At 43.8% G+C, this 26142-nt stretch overlaps 1 protein-coding gene across 1 annotated transcript in view; it reads right to left on the reverse strand.

Moving 5' to 3' along the window:
- C2cd5 (C2 calcium dependent domain containing 5) overlaps positions 1 to 26142 on the reverse strand; it is a 49636-nt gene that overhangs the window by 11876 nt on the left and 11618 nt on the right. Inside the window, exons 8-23 of the mRNA XM_090324483.1 lie at positions 25396 to 25584; positions 23642 to 23718; positions 19800 to 19908; positions 17402 to 17467; positions 9691 to 9805; positions 8787 to 8882; positions 8068 to 8259; positions 7242 to 7428; positions 6625 to 6789; positions 5223 to 5363; positions 4634 to 4697; positions 4299 to 4360; positions 3774 to 3872; positions 3068 to 3157; positions 2457 to 2544; positions 1567 to 1653 (exon numbers count right to left, since the gene is read on the reverse strand). Coding sequence (XP_090180609.1) covers positions 1567 to 1653; positions 2457 to 2544; positions 3068 to 3157; positions 3774 to 3872; positions 4299 to 4360; positions 4634 to 4697; positions 5223 to 5363; positions 6625 to 6789; positions 7242 to 7428; positions 8068 to 8259; positions 8787 to 8882; positions 9691 to 9805; positions 17402 to 17467; positions 19800 to 19908; positions 23642 to 23718; positions 25396 to 25584 — 1827 coding nt within the window. The remainder of the gene's footprint in view (positions 1 to 1566; positions 1654 to 2456; positions 2545 to 3067; positions 3158 to 3773; positions 3873 to 4298; positions 4361 to 4633; positions 4698 to 5222; positions 5364 to 6624; positions 6790 to 7241; positions 7429 to 8067; positions 8260 to 8786; positions 8883 to 9690; positions 9806 to 17401; positions 17468 to 19799; positions 19909 to 23641; positions 23719 to 25395; positions 25585 to 26142) is intronic.

Raw genomic sequence — 26142 nt, forward strand, 5'->3', positions numbered from 1 at the left:
CCTGCCTGGGCTGGCTTTGAACCGAGATCTTTAGATCTCAGCTCCTGAGTAGCTGGGATTATAGGTTTGAGCTGCCAGTACTTAGTTCTACTTAATTCTTTATTTATTTAGAATTCTGGTAACTAAAATGGAAAGATGATTGAAATTGGCAGGTTAGAAAAACCAGAGTGTGTCAGAGGGTGTCTTTTCACCTTTAAACGACCAAAGAAACATACTGCCTCACATAGACTAATAAAGAACATACCTACAACTAAAGTGAATAGAAAATGATTCTGCTTTATATACAAGCTGGTATCAGATAAAATAATAAATAGAAATAATCATTTTCCTACTATCACAACCCATAAAAATTAGAATAGCTGCTGCTTTGATTCTTAAAAAACAAATGCACAAGAGAGCTAGGTGCGTGGCCTAGTGATGGAGTGCTTGCCTAGTAGGCACAAATCCCTGGGTTCGATTCCTCGGTAGCACATACACAGAAAAAGCAGAAAGTGATGCTGTGGCTCAAGTGGTAGAGCTGTAGCCTTGAGAAAACCCCAGGACTGGCGAAAACAAATAAACAAAAAAAATGTAAAATTTCTCAGATTAAGAACTTTAGGAACAAAATATAAACTATACTTTGTGAATTCTCATAAGATTAAGTACCAGAGTTTTGAAAACGATGCTGAAATCAGAGGAGAAATAGGATAAAAAAAACAACAGGGGACGGGGGTTTAGCCTAGTGGTAAGAATGATTGCCTAGCATGCACAAACACCCAGATTCCATTCCTTGGTACATATACATAGAGCTGTGGCTCAAGTGGTAGAGCTCTAGCCTTGAGAAAGCCCAAGGACAGTGCTCAAGGCCCTGAGTTCAAGACACAGGACTGATGGGGGGGGAACCTACCTTCTACTTTCCTCAATAAATTGTACAGACCAAAATAGATATACTGCTATTAAATGAAAGGGTAATTACTTCGCATTTGACAAAACAGGAGTGTATTATAAATACCTAACTATGTTAGGCTGAGATCTGAGGTCAAGGTTCGAAGCTAGCCTGGGGAGTAAAGTCTGTGAAACTTTCATCTTCAATGAACTACCAGAAAAACAGAAGTGGAGGTGTGGCTCAAAGTAGTAGAGTGCTGGCAGAAACACCTTCAAAACAAAACAAATAAACCAAACCAAACCAAAACCCAGATATCTACGGGACTGTCTAAAAATCCCAAAAGTTCTTGAAAGATTTTGGTTTATTGTTGGAAAAACACTTCCCAAACACTCTATGAACAATGTACACTGGAAGCCCCCAAATTTCCACAGAGAAAACTTGAAGATGTCTGTGGAATGAGAATGGAATGTCACACGGTGGGATACCTTCATGGTTTATGGTGACATTTCTGGAGAGCTCAAAGCAAGAACTTAACTTTCCTTTCATTTATGAACATGAAAAATACACAAGGAAGGGGCAGAGAGAATTCTTCCCCTTGGAAGCAGAGCACATTGTCTACAATGCAGGGGACAAAAAAAAAAAAAAAAAAAAAAAAAAGAGGAGATTAGGCCATTTGCCCATGATTTGATGATTTGACCAACCTTTGACTGCTGGGAACGGGTGGGCAGGAAGAGAATCTGAACAAAGCTCCAATGGAAACTGCAAGACATCTTCATTATCTGAAGAGGCTGGAGAGGCGAGAAAGATGCCAGTCAGCGAGTAACCATCTACTGTTAACACTGGCAAAAGTTCACACACTGGGTGTACACACGCTGGCTCAGACCTGTCATCCCAGCTACTCAGGAGACTGAGAGCTGAGGATCGCAGTTCAGAGCCAGCCCCAAGCAGGAAAAGTGGGTGAGACACTTACCATGTCTAAGTAAACACCAAAAAAAAAAAAAATCCCCCAAATGAAGGTTTGGTTCAAGTAGCAAAGCATGAGCCAAATAAACAAACAAACAAAAAGCCAGAGAAAGTGCCCAGGCCAAGTGAAAGCCCCAGGACTGGCACCAAAAAGAAAGAAAGAAAGAAAAAAAAAGGAAATTACTGCAAAACTAACTTGCCATAATCTGTCCAGACATCAATATTCCCCATGAAAAAACTAGGTGACTATCTGGTAATAATGCCTAAACTTAATATAAAATGCCCAGTTTGATTGAATGCCAGATTGAATCTATGTGCCATGTATGACTTACCTGCATGAAGAGGAGCAGGTAAATGAAGCAGAAAATACCTACTTGTCCTCTGACCTGCCAAAGGCTCATCTCTTTTTTTTCTGTTTGCTTGTTTTTTGCCAGTCCTGGGGCTTGAACTCAGGGCCTGAGCACTATCCCTGAGCTTTTACTTTTTGCTCAAGGCTAGAGCTCTACCACTTGAGGCACCGCTTCTGGCTTTTTCTGTGTGTGTGGCATGGAGGAATTGAACCCGGGGCTTCACGCATGCTAGGCCAGCACTCACAGTCACGGAGTCACCTTCCCAGCCCCAGGCTCACCTCTTTGGAGTGACTTTTCGGTTTGTGTGTTTGTGGTTTGTAAAGCCTGGTTCTTGTCAAACGTGATGGCGACAGCTGTGACCGTGACCTGGAAGCCCACACGTGACTCAGTTAGCCAGGGAACTGGGGAAAAGTATCCTGACCCCCCCCCCAGAGGTAACTCTACCAGGAATTCTGGTGGTGCCAGTCAACTCCAGACAGTGTGAGCCCTTGGCTAAAAACTGGAGCTGTCATACTAGCTACTCAGGAGGGTGAGATCTGAGGATCATGGTTCAGAGCCAGCCCTGGAAGAAAGGTCTGTGAGACTCTTTAACTCTGATGAGCGGCCAGAAAGCTGGAAGTGGCGCTGTGGCTCAAGTGGTAGAGAGCCAGCCTGGGACAAAAAGCAGCTCAGGGACAACACCGAAGCCCTGAGTTTAAGGTCCAGGACCAACAAAAGGAAGGGAAGGGAGAGAGGAAAATAAGGAACATTTGACCTGATTCTCACTAATATTTGTCTTAAGCTTCCCTGGGGTAAAACGTGTTTCAGTTACCTGATAAGACAAGTTCTCATACTAACACAGACCAGAAGAAAAGCTAGGAGTTTTACTAATGGACTGTGTCACAGTTACCTGAATTAATTCATCTTCAGGCAGTGATACTGTGAAATTCACATGACACAGGCAACACGGGATCATAGATCGGAGTTTAAAATACAGGCTCTGTGGGGTAGAAAGGGTTAAGGTTATTTCAGCACAAAATTTAGAAAAGCGGATTTCTTTCATTAATAATACTTTTACTTTCTTTCGCTATTGTGGGGGAAAAAAAAAAGCTGATTTTTTTTTTTTTTGACAGGCTTGAACTCAGGGCCTGAGCACTGTCCTTGGGCTTTCTCAAGGCGACAGCTCTACCACTTGAGCCACAGCACCACTTCCAGCTTTGTCTATGTCAATGGCACTGAGGAATTGAACACAGGTCTTCGGGCATACTAGGTCAGCTCTTTACCACTAGACCACGCTCCTGACTCTCATGGTTTTTTGTTTTGTTTTGTTTTCCAAGATGAAAATAAAACGAATCCACTATGTTCTGTTTCCTCTTGTATTAAAAAATACATGCCAGTGGCTTGCACTTGTCATCCCAGCGACTCAGGAGCTGCGATCTTGAGGATGGAGGTTCGCAGCCAGCCCACGATCAGCACCACGATCGTCGTCAACGTCCTCCTCATCAAACACCTTACCGCCAGTACCACGAGCACCACCTGGCTCATCTCGACTCGGCAGGCCTGACAGCATCCAGCCCGAGGCCGGCAGAGTGCACGGGGTGAGGACGGGCTCGTACCTTGAGCAGGTTTTCACACAGATCGTTGAAGTTCTTGTTCAGGGCATGGTTGGTGAGGTTGAGACTGCTCAGTCGGACAACGCGGACCGATGTGAACATCTAAGGCCGGGGGACAGAGCAATGCATCACCCATTACTTTTATTTTTATTTATTTGCCAGTCCTGGGGCTTGAACTCAGGGCCTAGGCGCTGTCCCTGGACTTCTTCTGCTCAAGGCTGGCGCTCTACCACTTGAGCCACAGCCCTCCTTCTGGATTTTTGTGTGTATGTAGTACCGAGGAATCGAACCCAGGGCGTGCCTGTGCACAGGTACGAGGATTTAAACCCAGGGCCTGAGCACTGCCCTTAGCTTTTTTTCCTGCCTAGGCTAATTTCAAGCTTCAGTCCTAGCTAGAAGTACATGAGGCCCTCCAACCAGCTAGAAAAAGAATATTTCTTGATTGCCAGTCAGTGGTCAAAAAACAAAATATAAACGTGGCTGGCTGGAATGCTGACTGCGGTAACTTCACATTCATACAAGGCTTACCTGTATTTCTGAGGTCCAGTTATTTATACCGGGCATAATTTCTGTGTTGCAACTATAAAAGCCTGCCAAAACAAAGACACACATAACGTTCCATCCATTCGACGATGGAGAAGAAAATTCTTCAATGACTACCTGCAAATCCAATTCTACACCTTTTTCTTTTCTTCCCCCCCCCCAAAACCCTGAAGCCTCAGGACTCTAAATCACGTCCACCTGAGGGGCTCGAACTCAGGACCTTGGGCATGCCAGGCAAGTGCTCGACCACGATTTTCAAGGCCAATGGAGCATGACAATGTCTTTAAGAGCCAAGGCTTCCCCTCGGGGCCGTTTCTCACCTGAAGGGGGAGGGACATCGGTGAGCAGAGAGTGCACGTCTTCCATGGCGTCCGTGTCGTCAATCTGAGAAGACACAGTCCAGCTAGACTTTTGACTAGACATAACCCTACTTGTATTTTAGCACTGCGCCAATCCACATACAAACTGTGTCAGCTGAATCCACCTTCCTGTATCAGACGCCAAGCTGTGACATTTGCAAGTGTGTTTAGTTTCTACATTCATGTTTTTTTCTGAATTTTTTTCTTTGGGTCAGTTGGAGAGCTTGAATTTGGGGCCTGGTTGTTAGTCCTTGAGCTCTTTCTCTCAAGTCTGGCACTCTACCACTTGAACCACAGCTCCACGTCTGGTTTTCTGGTGGTTCACTGGAGATCAGAGTCTCCTGGCCTTTCCTGCCCAGGCTGACTTTGAACTGGGATCCTTGGATCTCAGCCTCCTGAGGAGCTGGGAGCCATCAGCCTCCAGCTTCTGATGTTTTTGTTTTGTTTCTGCTTATTTATTTAACAGTTACAATAATACCAAACAAAGATCACATCTGTGTTAAGATCTGACTGTCGATACTGTAGGAACCAGAATCCCTGCAGAATTTACCTCCAACACGAAAGCATCCTTCTTGCCGTGGGAGAGATCTAATTCTGCCGCCTCATCTGAGCTTTCCGACTGAGACCTCAGAAGTCGAGAGCGCTGCCTTGGCTCTGGAATGGGTGATCCTATAACTTCTTCCACGACCTCCTGGAAGACACACAATCGCTTTGTATCATGAGACTGGTGAGGTTTGGGGTTGGTTTTTTTTTTTTTGCTGTTGTTGTTTTCAGTTCAGTTTTAAACTTCTAGGTGACCCCCAGTAGAGACAAGTGTGTACATTCTCAGTGACCCTAAGATTTCATTTACTCAGTGGAATCTTTCTGATAAGACAACATTGGACTGAATAAATTCACTTATTCATTGCATCTGGCTATATATGTGGGTTTTATTTGTTTTCTACTTGAGCAGTTTAAGATCCTAACTCACCAGGAAAAAAAAGGCTTAAAGATCTATGAAAGATCTACGGATATAGTTATTCTACCTGATGGTATTTTTTCCCCCCAGTCCTAGGTCTTGAACTCGGCCTGAGCTCTGTCCTTGGACTTTCTCAAGGTTAGAGCTCTATCGCTTGAGCCACAGCACCGCTTCTGGCTTTTTCTATGTATGTGGTACTGAGGAATCGGTCTTGGTACATGCTAGGCAAGCACTCTTACCAACAGCCCACACTCCTGGGCTTTGAACCTCGATCCTCAGATCTCAGCCTCCTGAGTAGCTGGGATTACAGGTGTGAGCCAGCCTGACGGTCATTTTTGGAAGTTCCACATACTGAGATGTGAAGAGTAAGAAACATCTGGACACACAGACAAACACAGATACACAGAACGTGTGTATCTGCTTTGCCACATAGTATGCTTTGGAAACTTCACCAGGTCCACCAGGGATCTCATTAAAACAGCCTGGGCCGGGAGCATGGCCCAGAGGTAACAGTGCTTGCCTTGCATGCACGGAGACCTGGGCTCCGTTCCCCGGTTACCATATATACACAGAAAAAGGCAGAAGAGTTAGAACACTAGCCTTGAGAAAGCCCAAGGACAGTGCCCAGACCCTGAGTTCAAGCCCCAGGACTGGCCAAACAAACAAACACAGCAGTCAGCATGGCTGGGACCCAGTGGCTCACACCCCTAATCCTAGCCACACTCAAGAGCCTCAGTTCTGAGGTTCAAGGTTCAAAGCCTGCCAGGGCAGGAAAGTCCATTATCTCCAAATAGAGCTGTGGTTCAAAAAATATGTGAGGGTCAGGGCCCAGGCCTTCAGTTCAAACCCTCTAGTGTGTGTACACACACACACACACACACACACACACCAGTAGGGGAAACACATCACCTCATGTTCAAAAGAAGTCAACTTGAAAATACCCTGGCACGCGCGCGTGTTATAGGCGGTGGGCTCACAGGTGAACAGTACTTGCCAGGGGTCTGATCTCGTACAGCTCCTTGTTCTTGGCGATGGTGTCGTTGATCTTCTTCTGCATGTGGGACACGTGCTGCTCGTAGGACCCCTCGCTCGGGGTCTTGCCGGCAATCTGAATGCCACCCGGCGTGGGCAGAGCTGCCAAGTACACGCCTGTGGCCGACTGGTGAACAATGGGGGCAGTGTCAGGCAGAGGAGTCCAAGAAACAGCCCTGCCTGTTCCCACACACACCCGCTTGCTCGAGAAGAGTTTGTCATGTTACAACTGTCGAACATAAACTGACAATTAAAAAAAAAACAAACTGAGCTCAAGCTGGACTCTGGGGACTCCCGCCTGTCATCCCAGCTCCTCAGGAGGCTGAGATCTGAGGATCGAGGTTCAAAGCCAGCCCGGGCAGGAAAATCCATGAGACTCTGATTTCCAAGGAACCACCAGAAAACCGGAAGTAGAGCTGGGGCCCCAAGTGGTAGCCCTAGCTTTGAGCTGAAGAGCTCAGGGACAGATCTCAGGTCCTGAGTTCAAGTCCCAACATCGGCAAATTAAAAATAAAAATAATAATAAAAAAGATGAACCCACAGGAAGGACAAGCTGAGCTCCCGAGCTTCTACACGTACCGCTAAACCCATCACCATGTTTTCCCCCACGGTGATCTGAATCCTCAGCCCGAACAGGGCATTCATGCCCTTCAGCTTTAGCTTGCTCATCAGCTGAGTGTGCATCTCATACTCCATGAACGGGAGGAGGTTGCTGATGGCCGTGGCGTTGGTCTCTGCCTGGGCTTTCTTTTTCAGGCGACACAATCTACGGAGAAGAGTCCTGTCGGTACACGGCGCCCCGGTGATCTTGTGGGAAGAGCCAGGGTACACAGATACAGGTCTCAAAGCCAGGCTCTGGTGGCTCACTCTTCCAAGCCCCGAGACTCAGGAGGCTGAGATCTGAGGACGGTGGATCGGAGCTAGCCCGGGAAGGAAAACCCATACGACTCATCAGAGTCCCCAATTAAGTAGCAAAAAGCTGGAAGTGGAGCTGTGGCTCAGGTGTGGTGTGACAGCATGGAGCAAAAGAAGATCAGGGACAGCACCCAGGCCCTGAGTTCAAGTCCCAGTAATGGAAAATAATAATAATGTAAAGAAACTGTGCAGTGTGGGGCTTGAACTCAGGGCCTGGACGCTGTCCCTGAGCTTTGTCATTCAAGGCTGGCGCTCTACCCCTTGAACCACAGCTCCACCTCTGGTTTTCTGCTGGTTCACTGGAGATCAGAGTCTCCTGGACTTTCCTCCCCGAGCTGGCTTTGAACCTGTGATCCTCAGATCTCAGCCTCCTGAGGAGCTGGGATGACCAGATGAGCCGCTCTGATCATTTAAACCTGTTTTAAAGCGGTTTTAGGGCACTCTGTGCCTTAGTGTTTGAAGAGGACCCAGTGGGTGTCCAGGCACAGACCTGGCCTGAATGAGGCAGCCCTTCCCGACCACCGCGGCCTGGGCGGGGAGGTCGATGGTGGTGAGAAGGACATCGGGAACCTTCTGCCTCCGGCAGCTGCAGCAGAGCGCGAGGTGCGCTGGGAACGGCGTGTTCACCTCGTCGTACGGGGTGTGGCAGAACCCACAACCTGCGGGCTGGATTTCTCCCAGCCTGTGGAAACACACAGAGAAAGGCAATTCCCCCCCACTCAATATACAAGCACAACGTGCTGGAAAAGCTATGCGCTTTTCCCAAATAAATATTATGCTACTGGTATTTAGTGTTCAGATGACACAATGTCATATACACACGAGTGAAAATATCAAAATGACTTGCAAGAACAAGTGTCAGTGACAAGGGAATCAGAACATATGTTATTCCATAAAAGCCTCCTAAGAGGAGAGAATGGGATGGGAGCATGGTCTAGTGGTAGAGTGCTTGCCTAGCATGCATGAAGACCCAGGTTCGATTCCTGGGTACCACATACATAGAAAAAGCCAGAAGTGGTGTGGTGGCTCAAGTGGTAGAACTTTAGCCTTGAGAAAACCTAAGGACAGTGCTCAGGCCCTGAGTTCCAGACCCAGGACTAGAAGAAAAAAAAAAAAGAGACAGCCAGAGAAACTAAATACAGCGCCTCCCCTCTAGAAGCTCCCTGACATGAGGAGACGGTGAGTGTGTCGTCCCCCCCCAGGGCAAACCTCTGCTCCAGGCAGCCCTCCACGATGCCCTCCTGCAGAAAGTGGGGGTTCAACACAGCTGCGGTGCCCGAGGCAGACAGGATACACACCTCCTCACTACGAGGGAAAGACAGAAACACATGCGCGTGTCAGTGCACCCAGCAGGGCCGCTGGGGAAGTTCTCAGTCCAACTGATGGATGGTAAGGGCACAAATTAAACTCGACCGTCAGTGAGGTAGCACACTCATCTCTGGGGTGTGAGACAGGAAAGAGGAGGAATGGAAGCTCTGTAACAAGGAGAGTCAGGATTCTTTACAAGTGGCAAATTGCCAGGAGAAGGCAAAATATCACATTAATATTAGATGATCAAAGATGAAAATGTTCCAGGCTATCAGCAATAACTATTCTGTGGATCCCAATAATAATCCATTAGATTGTATTTGTATTTTCTTGACCATACTTAGTTTTAGTCACATTGTTCTGAGTGCATAACTGTATAGATGTGCAGTTAGAACTACATCTGCATTAGAATAAAATGGTGTAAAAGATGATCAAAGCCCGGTGCTCATGGCTCACGTCGGTTATCCCAGCTACTCGGGAGGCTGAGATCTGAGAATCCCAGTTCAAAGCCAGCTTGGGCAGGAGAGTCTATGAGACTCTCATCTCCAAGGAACCACCAGAAAACCAGAAGTGGAGTTGTGGCTTAAGTGGTAGAATGCCAGCCTTGAGTTGAAGAGCTGAGGGACAGAGCCCAGGCCCTGAGTTCAAGCTGCAGGACTTGTAAAATTGTCCTTTAAAAAGGCCAAGCTGGTATGATGTCCACTTTATGTATGTATGCCTGCATGTGTGCGTGGAAGGACGGATCTTCTGTCTTGTCTGTCTATCCATCTGTGTATGCATGCATGCAGAAAGCATGATTACTTACCAGATGCTGGTCGACTCACTATAGCCCACCACAGCGTGGCAGCCTAACGCCTTTGCGTGGGATTTGATTTCCTGTCTGATTTCTGCCCACCAGGCATCACGAGTTTCCGGTTCATCTGAAAAAGAAGCAGCTTGAATCAGCGGACATACCCAGTCTCCCGGGACCGAGGGGCACAAGGCGTCTTTAACTAAGAGAGGGGAGGGAGAGGGGCTCTGCCACAGGTTTTAAATGCCACACCTTTCAAATGCTACTTTCTCCGCAGATCTAACCCCTTTCAATGGCTCTAAAACATCTGGACATGTAAACTGGCTAGAAAAGGAACCAAGTTGGTTTCATTGGCTTGCTCACTTTAAAGGGATTTCTTCAGGGATGTGTTTTCTCAAGCTACTCTGGACTTTCGGATCGTAAATAACTGAACACACTACCTATCATCTCACAGAAGGCCCTACTGCTGCAGCCAACCGTGAAAGAAAAATGCCAACTTCATTTTCTGGAACCTAGTTTTATTCGTTTCCTTGTATAATCCACTTTCCATGGTAAAGACTTTTATAAAAAGACAAGCTAACTATAGCCAACCTTTCTACGGAGATGCGGGGGCCTAAGAAAAACTGACAAAAAGAAAAAGAAGACTAGCCAATTAGGAAAAAGCAAAAGTAAGGCATTAACGAGATCCATGCCAATAACTTGGCTAATGCAAAGGATACATTTCAGATGGGCGCTGTGATGCCCTGGCTCTGTAACAATTAACAGTGGCCTGGCATGGACTGGCAGGCTGGTGGGTGTCTGTAGTCCTAGCTCACAGGGAGACAAAGGAATGAAGAGCACGTGAGCCCACCAGTTCTGAGGCCAGGCCAGTGAGATCTCATTTCAACAACAACTACCACTAAGAAGATGGTTGAGGGATGGGCTGTCACCAGAACACCAGGGCCACTTGCGTTCAGGGAGCTGGGACCCGTCATGTGTAACAACTGGAACTGTATATGCACTGTATAGTGTAAGTGTATATATAATTATTGTTATCACTAGCATAGCCTGATCTCTTTCATGGGGGAGGGGAATCCCCCATTTGGGAGCCATTTGTAATTTCATTCTAGGGTGCTAAGCTCTTACTCTAAGTTTTCCAAATACAACTTTAAAAATAATCATTTCCTATTAAAAATATATGTGTGTGTGTGTGTGTGTGTGTGTGTACAGGTACACATAACATCTCCAGCTTTTATACTCAGCAGGAGAGACGGAATAACACCCATTAAGTAAGATAGTAAAGCTGGTGAGTATGTCAGCTGGCTTTTTTTCCTAGGACTACTCTTATCTCCACAACTAGGAAGAAATCAGGCTGGGGGGGGGATTTCGAGGGTGGGGGGAGATGAGGAACTAAAAGCTAGAGATCCTAGCTCTGGAAGGGTTCAAGATAGAGCTACCCTAAAACTTTCTTTCAGGGCAAAAGAAAAAAAAAAAAAAAAAAGCACACTCTGGGAAGCTGAGGCACAGATTAAAGTACAAAAGTCCAGTGTGGTGTGAGCAGACAGCACTGGGGTTCGAGAGTTGTGGGGTACAGTTAAATGACCATCTTTTGCACATATAGAACTGCTTCTAACTGAAATAAGCACAGTAACTACCAAGATGCTTGAAATTCCTTTTAAAAAAACCCCAAAAACCATGAAGCAAAAAAGAAGCCTGGTACTCCTAGTAAAATCACATACACGTGTGAACCAGTTTTGCACATGGTTGAACATCATTCCTTCCTAAAAGGGTATTTCTGTATGTGTGCAGTCCTGGGCCTTGAACTCAGGGCCGAGGTGCTATCCCTGTGCTTTTTGTTCAAGGTTGGTGTTCTACCACTTGAACCACGCCACCACTTCTGGCTTTTTTTTTAGTGGTTCACTGAAGATCAGAGTCTCACAGACTTTCCTGCCCAGGCTGGCTTTGAACTCTGATCCTCAGATGTCAGCTTGTTGAGTAGCTGGGATTACAGGTGTGAGCTTCCACCAGCATCCGGCCTAAGGAGGAATTTTGTGTATATAAATATATTTAATAGTTGTTTTCATCTCTTGATCTCCTACTTATGACCAGGAGGAAATAGAAAACACATGTAACAACAGAAACATGGGCTGGTTTAGAAAACGATGCTTTTCCTGCAATACTTCACCAAATAAAAAAAATCCTAACTTTTCTTAAACTCACTAGCACAATCTGCTGTTCACTTTTTTGAGGGGGCAGGGGGAGTTAGTCTTCTCTTAACTGTATTTTCTTTTAATCTTTTCTTTTTTGGGACCAAACCCAGGACATGACATTTGCTAGGCAAGCGCTTTCTGCTACTGAACTTTTCAAACCATGCTAAATAAATAGTAGTATTTTCTGAAGACAATAACCGTATGCTATGATTAAAAGGAGGCGTTTTCCTCACCTTGAGTCGGCCTGCCTCTGTACCACAAGTGATACATTGAACATTATCTGTCTTTTTTCCCCCCCAAAGGAGCTTTATAGAAAGTCGACCCATTAACATTCCTCTTTAAAATTCCAAATAGCCTTATTAAGAAACTTATTTATAAATAGTCAGCATGTCGAAATGGAAATATACACAGTCACATCAACCTGGCGAGATACTGTAATTCATGAAAGACAATGACGTGTTCCAGACAACTTACCTTGATATACCCTCTCCCGCCCCCCCCCCCCCAAAAAAGAGAAAGCAATCAGATTATTAAACGGAATACCATGACAGAAGAAGTGGCTGATTGAAAACAAAACAGAAGAACAAAAGAAGATAAAACAAGCGGATTGCAGGGGGGGGGGGGTGGTGGAAGAGAGCGTCCATGTCTTCTGACACACTCACAAGCAGCTTTGGTTTGCACGCGTGAGCTGTATCAAGTCTATTTACAGCTTGGAGGTAAAGCTATGAAGGCGGGGGGGCGGACAGGGGAGGCTAAGGCTGAGAGATGGGATGGGGTGTGGGGGTCAGGGGGAAGGAAGGTGGGGGGGAGGTTACAGCAGAAGCTCAGGAAACACGGGGGGGGGGGGTTAGGGGTTGCAAAGCGAGGGGCTCAGCATCCAGTAACATGGGGGTGTGGTCTGGAGAGCGCATGCGCGGACCCGGTGGACAGTACAGACTGAAAATATGGCAGCTCACTGAAATGGTCACAGAAAGAAATGGCCCTGGGCTCTGGGTGGAAGGAAGCGTACAATGGCACAAGTTGCTCAGAATCTACCGGCTGCGTTTAGTCACTGAAGTGGGGAAGAATTGAGCGGGTGTTAAATTTGGGGGGGGCTCAGGGGGGTCATCTAGTTAACAAGGCAATTAAATTGAGTCAGGTGAGTTCCTATTAGAGAGAGAGAGAGAGAGAGAGAGAGAGAGAGAGAGAGAGAGAGAGAGAGAGAGAGAGAGAGAGAGAGGAGAGACAGAACAAAGAAAAATAAGAGCTCTATTTTCTACGCCTAGAATCTCCTTCTGCCAGACACGAGTCACAGAAAGCTCCAGAAATGATGACTAAAAACTTGTCACCAATGAAAACACTCCCGAAAGGACCCTTGTGTTTAATCCCTGGAGTAGAATTATGTTGAGATGTAAAGGGGTGTAGGCTCCATTTTCCCCCCCTTCGGTTGAACACACTGGTGGCTCAAATGAGCCTGGCTGTAGAATTTGCAGCCACTTGATGAACTACTATTGGTTATTGATTATTGAGCTACTATTGATTAGGATGTGAGTGTGTGTTTAATAAAAAACAGGAAAAGGAGAAAAAAAAAATCCCTGCCATTTAAAAACTACACACCTGGGTCAGGAACCAGGCCTACTGGTAGCCTGCATGCCTAGCAAGCACAAAGCCCTGGGTTCAATTCCTCAGTAACAGAAAAAGTCAGAAGTGGTGCTGTAGCTCAAGTGGCAGAGTGGTAACCTTGAGCAAAAGGTGTCCCAAGGACAGCGCCCAGAATCTGAGTTCAAGCCGCAGGACTGGCAAAAAGAAAAAAGAAAAGAAAAACAACCACCTTTCACTGATCTACAGAATTATAGTCATAAGAAAGATTGTTGTTTGAGGTGAAAATTGACATGTGGGTATGAAATGAGTCACGTTCAAGTCTCTAAGCCTATTGAACCTCCTGCCGTTGGTAAGGCGGGCTTAGAACTCACTTTCTCGAAGCATGGCCAGTTAGCTACCTGGCCATCTTTTCATTATTTTACTTGCTTCTGCAATGCAGGTGACATTTGCAAAGGGAATCTTATGAACGTCAAGGCGGCGTGAGCAAGGTGGCATAACCTGCCTTGAATTAATTAATAAGCTCGACCCTCTAGTGATAACACAACAGCTTTGTTATTTGTGTTGCCCGAGGACTGAACACATGCCCTTGAGAAGGCAGAAAGGAAATGGAGTATATCTAAATTTGGTTTTCTTGGAGACAGATTCTCCTGCTCTAGTCCAGATGGGCCTGCGGCTAGGAATCCTTCCCAACCCCAGTGGACTCACCCCGAGTTCTGAATGAAGAACGGGGATGATGGTCGAGCTGGAGCCAGTAAAGGTTTTGAATCCAATGAGAATCTGCCTTATCAACCTAGGAGGAATCGCTTGAAACGGCCTCTGAAGATCCAGAAGTCAAGAGTTCAAGGTCAAAGGGGTCTATAACAGAACCTAGTCAAATTCTACCTGCGCCCTGAAAACGTAAGGGGGTCAACAGGAAGTTTCTGAACTGTGTAAGACTTGGTTTTTGTGGGTGGTGGGTGGGGGGAGGGTAATGGGTACCAAGACATGTGAAAGGGTATCAATGTATGTGAATTAATGTACCTTCTATCTGGCAAGTATCACGTAACCCTTTTATTAATTACAATAAAAATATATTTAAAAAAAGTCATATCTAAAAAAAAAAGACTTGGTTTTTGCGTATGTGAGACTAGGACTATGTGGTCTTTGGGGGGGAAAAAAAGCTGGTAGAGCGCTAGCCGAGAGCCGAAGAGCTCAGGGAAAATGCCCAAGCCCAGAGTCCAAGTCCCTGAACCAACCAAAGAAAAAGAAAAAGAAAAACAATCCTACTACAGCACACAACTGTATTTGTTTGTGTGATTACTTACCATAGTTTACAAAATAGTACTGTGCTACAGTGTCTTCCTATAGCTTTCCACATTGTAATGCCTCTGAAATAGGAATCTCTAATAACCACAATTAACAAAATAGCTTTTCTTGTTCCTCTCTTGAAAGGCTAGTGCTACAGCACCTGAGAACCCAAGAAATAAAGGATCTGTTATCCTAAAAGTAGGGTTTTTTTTAAATTTTTTATTATATTTTTCCAGTTGTGGGGTTTAAATTCAGGGCTTGGGCACTGGCCTCGGGCTTTCTCAAGGCTAGCACTCTATCACTTGAGCCACAGTACCACTTACAGCATTTTCTAAGTTATGTGGTACCAAGGAATCAAACCCAGGGCCTCGTATATGCTAGGCAAACACTCTACCGCTAGGCCATGCTCCTGGCCCCTAAAAGTAGTTTTGTTTTGGTTTTTTTTTTTTTAATGGAGCAACAATTATTTTTCTTATTAATGTTGTCAACTTTTGGTTTCTGAGATGTTATAAACATAGCAAAAGCTAAATACTCCCAAATTATAGAAGACATAGAAGTGACTTATTTATTTTCACTACATATATCATTCTCAGATCTCTCTCTCAACTGTTATCAAAGTCAGCCTTGTTTCTGAAGATGCAGGGAAAACAAGAAAATTCTACCGCTTCTATGAAAGCGCCCTGCTGTCACAGTCTGTGTTCTTTTAGTACTGTTCAATATATCCGTTTTGGGATCTCGCCTGGTCTCCCGAGCTGGCCTAGAATCCACAATTCTCCTTCCTCAGCCTTCTGAGTGCTGCAACTACACACGGGCCCTTCCGCACCTCGAAAACCATATTGCTTTCTTTCTTATTTCTTTTGGCACGACTGGGGTTTGAACACAGCACCTATGCTCACTTGTTAGGTGTTCTTACACACTTGGGCACGCTCCCAGTCCTGGGCTTGAGCTCAGGGCCTGAGCACTGTCCTTGGACAGTCTCAAGGCTAGAGCTCTACCACTTGAGACTCAGCACTACTTCCAGCTTTTTTCTATGTATGTGTTACTGAGGAATCGAACCCAGGTCTTCATGCATGCTAGGCAAGCACTCTGCCACAAGGCCAAACTCCTGGTCCAATCCTATTCTTTTTAAAACACTTTCTTCCATCAGGTAATTTTAAATGATGGTAAAATATATTGCTTTCTGACCATGCTTCTCCTTGCCAAATTGGTTACATGGGACAATGACTTTGTGCCTGTGAGATTTCATTTCTGTCCTTCCGACAATCTAACTCTGGTCTACCATTGGAACCACAGCTCTGACATGCTCTAATTTGCTGAAATGACTTTCTTTTTTATACAAAGCTTTTTTGTTTTTTTCCCCCTTCTCATTGCATTACAACGATGTTTTCGTCTTAAAAATACATTCTTCCTTTTAAGAGACATACTCAACACCACTCTGTAAAATGTTGATGCTAATCAACACCTATTTGTATGGATGAGGACAGGAACTAAAAGCCACCCACAAGCCCCTGTGGCCCAAAGTAGTCCTGAGTGACCCCCTCATCCAACAGGAATTCTTGCACACGTCTAAGAAGAAACAGGTTTAGGTCCATGAAGGCCTCTGGTGCGTTTCTGTGAAACTCCTTCTAACAGCAACTATTCTTTCATTCTAAAAAGCAGATCGTGTAAAAATTTAGACATGAAAGTTGTTAGTAAGAAAACAGGCCGTCCATTGCCCCGGCTCTTGCCTATAACCCTAACTACTCAGGAGGCTGAGATCTGAGGACTGGGGTTCGAAGCCAGCCTTTGTGAGCTTCTTAGCTCCTGTGAACCACTCTAGCGCCAAGAGTGGCACTGTGGCTCACGGTGGTTGAGAGCCAGCCTTGAGCAAAAAACAGCTCAGGGACAGCTCGCAGGCCCTGAGTTCAAACTCCAGGACTAATAAAAAGAAAATGACAATATGCTTTGATGAAGAAGAAAAATGAACTGCGTTGGCTCTAAGCTGTATCTTCAGCTGTTAAGTCTTCCTGGCTTGCTTTCTTTAAAAGCTATGAATAAAACGAATATTTAAATTACTTAAGATAAATATTTATGTGGCTTTACATCAATGTTTAAAGTGCTCCAGGTAAACTTTTAAATCATTCTAATGAATATTTAAACTGATTGGAATATTTAAGTTACTTTAAAAGAAAACTGATTAGAAGGCGAGGAAAGAAAATTTATGAACACTCTACCCACTTTAAAAAGCCACTAGCATGATAAATAAATATGCGAATGGTCAACGTTTTTCACAGTATTTTACAGAATACTAAATCTATTCTATCCACACCGAAATAGGAAGTTTAAATGTACTTTTAAGATTTATTAAGATAGTCTATGAATGGTTACAAAGTGAATCAAAAAAGTGATTTACCAGATATGGGGAGGAGGGAAGGAAGACTATTCACAATGTGTAAACACAATTTAACTCTTATTCAGAGACATGGTCATATCAGGGGAGTTATAATCACTGCTGGCATTGGTGAGCAATTGTATACGTGGACACACAGATTGCAGAATGGACGAGTGTCAGTGTTATCGACACCCACCTGTGTATTTTTTATTCTAGAACACTTCTAAAAACTTCACTGAGCTGCCATAATTTTTTTTTTTAAATCAGCGTATGTAGTACTGAATGACCATTAAAATACCTGAATTGAAACTATTCCAGTCTAGTAGTTTGTAAGATCTGGTGTTACCCATAATTCCGACAAAGGCTGAGTTCAAAACAGCAAATTAGTAGATCAGTTTTAGGTGCAGAATAGTAGAAATAAAACAAACAAACAAAAAGAAAACTACAAACAAGAGCACAATTGTCAACACCACGGGACAGGAACTGGAAAGACACAGACAGGAGAGTTAATAGAAGTAGAAATCGGAAGAGGAGAAGCGAACTATCGTACTTAGCATTACTTTCCACTTACTTCATTACCTTGCCTGTTAAAACCCACCCCTCTTTCTTTCCCTGCTTTATATGTTTGCTAAATATTTCACAATGGAGGACGTTTTAATAACGAAATAATTGAAATAATACTCTGTATACATTATAGCAGGCAATCGTCTAGTTCTTAAAGACGGTTTTCCATTAGTGAGTTATGTAATTACCACATTATAAGGATCCAGACTTGCTGTGTTTGCATTTCAGTGTTAACAAATCACCATCATTCATTTTTGAAAAAAATTGAGATATTAATTAAATGTTCCCTTCTGCAGTAGAACATTGACATAATGCAATCCAAAGAATGTGATCATTGCAATAAAATAAAAAAATGGGAATCCTTAGAATATCTCATAATATATCCTGCTGACAACACAACAAAATAAGACTATGACTCACCTACCACTCTAAAATACTCTGCTGGGACCAGTCTGTGGATAGCAGAATTGCTATCTATAACTTGAGAAAACCATTCAGAAAGGGAAGGAAAGGGAGAAAATTGCTGAGCGAGTGACTGTCACATACACAAAACACCGGTTTTCTTCTCTAAGCCTGGAATTCTCCTATTTTTTTACACGGCAACAATGGACAGGAAAGGCGTGCTAAAGCCTTAAAAAAAAAAAAAGAAAGAAAAAGAAGAAGAAAAAAGAAATGACATTGAGAAGCGAGCTCTCTACTTGAACATGTGTGTGCCTTACAGAGCACTTTACTCAGAGCTCGAGGGGAATAGGTAACATGAAATCAAAACATTTCCAGGAATAGAAGAAATCACCAACAACCACCAGAATTTCTACACTCCCTCAGAACCTGCCAGTCTTCAAGACCTTCATAGATTAAACTTCTCAGCCTGAAGTATCCTCTAAATACTCTAGATGATACAAACACACTCATTTAAAAAAAAAAATCTTAGACCAGAAGCTGGTGGGTCCCGCCTGCCATCCCAGCTCCTCAGGAGGCTGGGATCTGAGGATCACGGTTCAAAGCTAGTCCAGGCAGGAAAGTCCAGGAGACTCTGATCTCCAATGAACCACCAGAAAACTGGAAGTGGAGCTGTGGTTCAAGTGGTAGAGCGCCAGCCTGGAGGGAAATTGTTCAGCGACGCCCAGGCCCTGAGTTCAAGCTCCATAACACAACAAAAAACAAAACAAAACAAAAAATCTTCAACTGATCAGAAATGAAGAAACAGGAATGGGGGGGAGAGTGAAACCCAAGAAGAATAAACGAAAAAACTGGTAAATCTAGAGTTAAATAACCCTGACTAACACTCAACACCATGGAGCCTAGAAGAGAATTGTGAAAGACCTTAAAGAATGGTAATGCTGGCTGGGAGCGTGGCCTAGAGGCAGAGTGCTCACCTACCATGCAGGAAGCCCTGGGTTCAATTCCTCTGCACCACATTTACAGAAAAAGCCAGAAGTGGTGCTGTGGTTCAAGTGGTAGAGAGCTAGCCTGGAGCAAAAGAAGCTCAGGGACAGTGCTCAAGCCCTGGGTTCCAGCCCCAGGACTGGAAAAAAAAAATAAAAAAATAAAAAAAAAGAAGAAAAAGAAGAATTAAGCTGCTAAACCTTTCTTGTTGGTTTACTCAGCATATTTACGGACCAAAAATTAAGGAATCAGTTGTTTTTATGAAAATTCTTCACACATCTTACATCATACTCACAATTACAATGTAAAAGAATACCAGGGAACTAAGTAATCTATCAAGAGCTCTTGTTAATGAAAACTATGAACAGCTGTCATGGTCAGAGTGCAATTCAAAAAGAATCACCTGGATCCAATAACAAATAAATAAATAATAAACAAAATGGATTTCCTCAAAGTGATAGCGATACCTTAGCCAAACTAGAAATCAAGATCAGTTTGTTTTTCCAGAGGAGGGTTAACCACATTATATATCTAATTTATGATGCTACATTTCTAAATAAGATTATGGGAAATATTTTAAAGTAACATAATGCCAGGTGATACTTTCTTCTCACTTTATTCGTTTTGTTTTTTCTTTTTTTGCCTGTCAGATAAGGTTGACTTCAGAGTTTAAAACAATAAATAAAAATAAATAAGACTCAGTGGGGACTGTGAGGATTTAAATCACAGTGGCGTGAGAGACATACCAGGATTGTGGATGCGATCCAGAAGTTTCACGGACCGGGCACTGACCACGCCACCCACGTGCAAGAGGAACCCCGGGGGAAAGGCCGTGAGTGTGAAAAACGGAAACTCCTAGGAGAGAGAGAAGGGGGAGACACGACTGAGTGACCACGAGTGGGAAAGACTTTCATCAAAAACCAACCAAAGTACTGTGGTAAAGCTTGACGTAAAGAAATGCATGCCATAAAAGGTAGTCAGCATGACCAAATCTGGGCATATTTCTATTTTATTTATTTTTTGCTAGTCCTGGGGTTTGAACTCAGGGACTGGGGAGCTGCCCCTGAGCTTTTCTGTGCTCAAGGCTAGTGCTCTAACACTTGAGCCGCAGCTCCACTTTTGGCTTTTTCTGAGTAGCTTATTGGAGATCAGAGTCTCATGGATTTTCCTGTGCTGGCTGGCTTTGAACGTGATCCTCAGATCTCAGCCTCCTGAGTAGCCAGGGTTACAAGTGGGTGTCACTGGTGCCTGGCAAAACGTAGAATTCTTCACGCTATCTCTATCTTCATTTCTGGACCAGAGTGGATGAAATGCAACATATGCAAGCTAGGAGCCAGAGAGAACGCGAGAAACAGGCACAAATACGAGCAGCTGGGGCTCTGACTGGCTTCTTGAAGCAGAAATACACAGCACAGCATTTTGGAAGACTCAGCAAGTGGTCAACAATACCCAGAAATGTGTACACCAGGAGCTGGTGGCACACACCAGGGTGAGACCTGAGGATCGAGGATCAAAGGCAGTCTGGGCAGGGAAGACCACAAGTCTCTAATCTCCAACAAACCAGCGAAAAGTCGCAAGTGGCAATGTGGCTCAAGTAGTAAGGCACCAACCTTGAGTGACAAAGCCAAGTCTGAGTGTGAGGTTGAGAGTTTAAGCCCTAGTACCAGCATAAAAGAAGAAAGAAAAACTGGGAGAGGACAAGAGAGGGGTGAACACTGTCCAAGAAGAAATGTATCCATTCCCTGACTTACGTAACTGTAACACTCTATCTATCGCCTTATAATAACCATTTTTTAAAAAATTGTAAAGAAGAGAAAAGAAAAAGAACATCAATCTTGTGGCACTTTTTAAGTCTGACCTCGCTGAGAGGCAGGAGGAAAAGATTGAAGGAAAATTTAACACTAAAACATTTAGACAAAATGCATTCCTATCTAGAGTTTAAACTGTTTCCATGTCTATTTTAAAAGGAGAAATGCTCATATTATCAAATAGGTGAAGGCTTTTCCTAGGAAGTGGGGCCTGATACTCAAATTTCTTCAAATATGCAAAGTGTCTGATGGACCTGCAGAATACACAAAGGTCCTTTGAATTGAATCTCTGTATGACCATGTCTTAAATGCTTAAGACACTCATCAGAAAATACACAGCCAGATGCCCCTAAAGGGAACAACTCTAGCTCTGCACATTGATTCTAAGACAACTTTAACCTATAAGAGACAAAAAAAAAAATGTCTCTGGTATTTACCAACACTTCACCCTGTAGTATTTTCTAATCAGAAAAGCTACTACTGCCCAAAGCCTGATGGGTTAGCTCATACCTAGAATCCTAGCTACTCAGGAGACTGAGATCTGAGGATCACAGTTCAAAGCCAGCCCTGGCAAATTTAAGATAATGTTATCTCCAATGAACCGGCCAAAAAAAAAAAAAAGCCAGAAGGGAAGTTGTGGCTTTTCTGTGGCAGAAAAGCTAATGGACAGCAAGTACCCAGGCCCTGAGTTTGAGCCCCAATACTGGCACACACACAAAAGGAGACACAAATTTCATGTACTAAATCCGAAATAACTTTCGTTAGTGAATTTTCCCTTTCTAGTAAAATGGTTTTGGAGGCTAGCTGTAAAGGGTTCACCTGGCATGCATGAAGCCCTGAGTTCAATTTCTCAGTTCTACATAAACAGAAAAAGCCAGAAGCGGTGCTGTGGCTCAAGTAGTAGAATGCTAACCTTGAGCAAAAAAGGCTAACAGACAGTGCCCAGGCCCGAGTTCAAGCTCCAGGGTTGGCCAAAAAAAAAAAAAAATAGATATGACACAGAAAACTGCCTAAATGCTGACATCTTCAGAATCAGCCATGAAGACGGAAGCCAAGGCGGTACCATGTTTTAAAGTAAATGCCAGGATCCAGATACCATGTGCTGGTTCAGCACAAGGGGGGACAGGGGATTGGGGGGGGGGGTTGTGGTACAAGTCAACAAGTCAGTATGTTGATTTGAGGCTTTGGTCTTCCCAAAGCTGTATCAGGAAAAACAGCAAGCTGGAGACATCTGTTACAAAGCTGAAATGAAACTTCACAAGGCCAGGCTTGCAAGTAGGGAAGGAAGCTGCTGCTACAAGAAACAGGTTCTCAGACGAGTGGAGAAACCTACCGACCCTCTGCAGAACCTATGAGGTGATTCTCCTCCCTTAGTCATGGAGTTCAAAGGAAACAGAGAGACACATCAACTAACACCACTGGCCCCGAATAGCAGCCACGCATTCAAAATCCATCCAGTATCCTAATTAGCCAAACATTCAAAACCGAGATATTATCCTAATCAACCAGACATTTGAAATGGATACATTAATCTAATTGGCTAAACATTCAAAATCGATCTATTATCCTAATTAAGGGTAATGTGTACAAATACAAACGTTGAGTATTTTCTGGTGTATCTCAGAGAATGACAAAAAGGATTGCACTTAATTACATTAACCAACTAAGCAATTTATTCTTGGTCATGGAGTCAAAATGCTACTGAAATGGTTTTCTGAAAATATAGGAGCCATTTCTACTTTAAAGGACATATTTAAAAAAAAAATGTTTTCAGTTGGGTGCCAGTGGCTCATGCCTTTATCCTGGCTACTCAAGAGACTGTTATCTGAGGCCTGAAGTCTAAAGCTAGTGCAGGCAGGAAAACCCGTGAGACTCTCATCTCCAAATAAGCATCCAAAAACAAAAAGCCAGAATTCAGGCTGGGAATGTGGCTTAATGGAAGAGTGCTTGCCTAGCATGCATGAAAACTCTGGGTTAGATGCCTCGGTACTACAGATAAAGCTGGAAGTAGAGCTGTGGCTCAAGTGGTAGGGCACTAGTCTTGAGAAAGCTCAAGGGATGGTGCCCAGGCCCTGAGTTCAAGCCCCAGGACTGGCAGAAAAAAAAAAAGCCAGGCATCAGTGGCTCACACTTAAAATCCTAGCTACTCAAGAGGCCATGATCTGAGGATGGAGAGTCAAACCCAGCCCAGGCATGAAAGGAGACTTTTATCTTCAATGAACTACCAGAAAACTGGAAGTGGTGCAGTGGCTCTAAGTGGTAGAGCTCGAGCCTTGAGCGGAAGTGCCCAGGTCTCCAGTTCAAACCCCGTGAGCAACCAAAACAAACCCCACAGAAGTCAGAACTACAGCTGACACTCAACTGACAGAATGCCAGCCTGGAGCAAAAAAAAAAAAAAGTGCAGACACAGAACTCAGGCCCTGAGTTCAAGCCCCCAAACTCACACACACACACACACACACACACATACACACGCGCGCGTGCGCACACACCGCCTTTTAATGGCTATTTCCACTAAAAGATCAGACAACATCAAACAGTTACAGAATCTATCTAAACCAAGTTAAGGTTCCTAAAGAAAATACTTCGGTGGCAGTGGCTCACAGCTGTCACCCTAACGACTCAGGAGGCTGCGATGCATCTGAGGATTGCAGCTGAAATCTACACGTATAGACGGAACTCTTTAAATGCGTTCTGAACACGAACACCACAGTGTGATAACCAGGACCAGGGAAAGCGCCATCTCACTGAGAGGGCTGAGAAGGGAAGCGCAGGCTCACCCTCTGTTCCAACGCTGACTGGGTCTGCTGTCTCAGGAGCGCTTTGAAGGGTCCTTCTTTGCCAGCACTGCCCATTCCTACAGGACAATTAGCACACAAATAACCAAAACACTGGAGGACCGGCAGCCAGACGCAGCCATCTTTACAATCAGCCTGAGTCATTCACACATTAGAAGCTCAGTTAACTCGAATATCGTCATCGAGAATGACTGTGCTCTTGGGGCGGGGGGGGGGGGGGGGGGGGGGGGGAGGGGGAGGGAAAGCAAGATGTCAAAGATTTTACTGATCACCATTTCAGAATCAATTTAGTTTGAAGAATTATAAGAAAACTCATGCTATGGGAATGAATCTGTGTAACAGCTCATTTTTATAACATGAAGTCTAATGAAAAAAGGAATTAATTCAGCCATAAAGTGTCTCTGATTAATCTAGCAATTTAAAGGACACAAAAAGAAATGAGAAATAGGGGATTGAGGTGAAAAAAGGCATCACACTATACTGAACATATCTCCAAACTCTGTACAGAGCAAGAATTTGAGATAATTTTGAGACACAGTAAATTTATATTCGCCTACCTTCCAATTTTAAACATAATCAGGATAAAGTAGTATTGATGTCATAGCTGTTACCATTCATTCACAAATGTCAAGAGAACTTTTTTTGAAAAAAAAAAACTAAACTAAAAATATGGACACACAATACAGACATCATGAATGTATATAGTTATGGATGAAAACAAATAGATTTCTCAAGCTGTTAGAAGTCTTTTTTTAAGGCTTACTATTACATTTTTCTGTCTCAATTTATTGTTTTGGAAATACCACCAGAACAACTATACTCGATCGGAGTGTATAATCTATAATTATAATCAATATAATAATCTCTATATTATATTTTATACCTGTAATCTATAATTATAGATTATTAGAGGAAAATGGTCTTCACATCAAAACCAACACTACCCTTTTAAAACTGAAAATGCAAAACTGACCAATTCACTCCAGCGACTTTAAAAAAGAACTCATCTAATCATTTTACATTTTTAGCTGGTTTTGGATAAGGAAACAATTAAGTTAGCATATGTACAGTCCCATTTCCATTTTTTAAAAAAATAAACATCTTTTTTTTTAATTTTTGGAAACAGTAGCCTAAAACATGACTATTGTGGACTCTACAATGCTAAACAGAAAGAAAACTAAGATTCTTCATGTGACATCTATCCAAAAGCAGTAACATAAAATGTCAATTTGTAGTGCTAAGCAAAATATCCAAATTAAACAAAATTTAAATGACAAAATCATTTAACTAATGCAGTAGGCAGGAGGGTGGGGGGTTTAAAACAAAAAAGGATAATCAAAGAATAGCATCAAATGAGACTTAAACTGATTCAAACACAGTAATTTACTCATGTGTTGGTGAGAAGATGGGACAGCGTCCAATGATAATGGAGCTGACATGGAGGGGAGAGGAGAGAGAAAAAGCATCTCATCGTGAACTTGGTATGTTCAACATCCTCCACCATCAAACTCAGAACAAATAAATGCAGGGGGACACAGGGAATTCTCCATTAGGCCAATTTTAAATAGCTGCCCTGAAATCCTGCTCCAGATACAAGGGGCCAGTCGTGAGAAAAACATGGGCAGAGAGGTCCAGCTTTTGTATACAACACACGGTGACAGTAGGAGACAACCCATCGTTTGGTGGGTTTTGTTTTGCGAAGAGGACGACATAATGGGGACATAATGGGACCCTACCAGAGGCAGACAGGAACAGTTCATCACTGAAAGAAACGCTTTTCCTCAGGACGGGGCACACAGGGTAAGGACGAGGGCTAAGGCTAGGTTCCGAGAGAAGACAGGGCTGTGGAAGGTGGAAGGAGGACTCACAAGAGAGGAGAGGGGAGCTGGGATTCAGGTACATCCCAGATCCCTGAGGGTAAGATGCTGTGGAAGAAAAGTAGCAGAGATGCAGGTTTAGAAGGTGATCAGAAAAAAAAGAGAAATCAAAACAGGAAGGCAGACAATAATGAAATTCAATGTACAGACAATTATACCAAGCAGAGGAAAGAGAATGGACAGCTCATTCACCCAATGCCAAGGCAAATAAGCCCCATGTCGGAAAGTTAGTTCAAAAACAGAACAAAACCAAACACCTTCCAGCACTGCATTCCTTCACACGTCTTCAACTTGGTGCCGTTTTCATCTTTTTTTTTCCTTTGGTCAGTGCGGGGGCTTGAACTCGGCATGAACACTCACTATTCCTGGGCCTTTTTCTTTTTTTTTTGGTCCTCAAGGCTAGCTAATGCTCTACCACTTGAGCCACAGCTCCACTTCTGGCCTTTTTTTTTTTTTTGGAAATCTATTGGAGATGAGAGTCTTGTGGATTTTTCTTGCCTGGGCTAGTTTTGAACCACCGTCCTCAGAACTCAAATCACCTGAGTAGCTGCGAATACAGGTGTGAACCACTGGTGTCTGGAAGTTTTCACACCCTTAAGGGACTTC

The sequence above is a fragment of the Megascapheus bottae genome, chromosome 35 (assembly GCF_031878675.1).
Source record: "Megascapheus bottae isolate mThoBot1 chromosome 35, mThoBot2.hap1, whole genome shotgun sequence".
Taxonomy (NCBI): domain Eukaryota; kingdom Metazoa; phylum Chordata; class Mammalia; order Rodentia; family Geomyidae; genus Megascapheus; species Megascapheus bottae.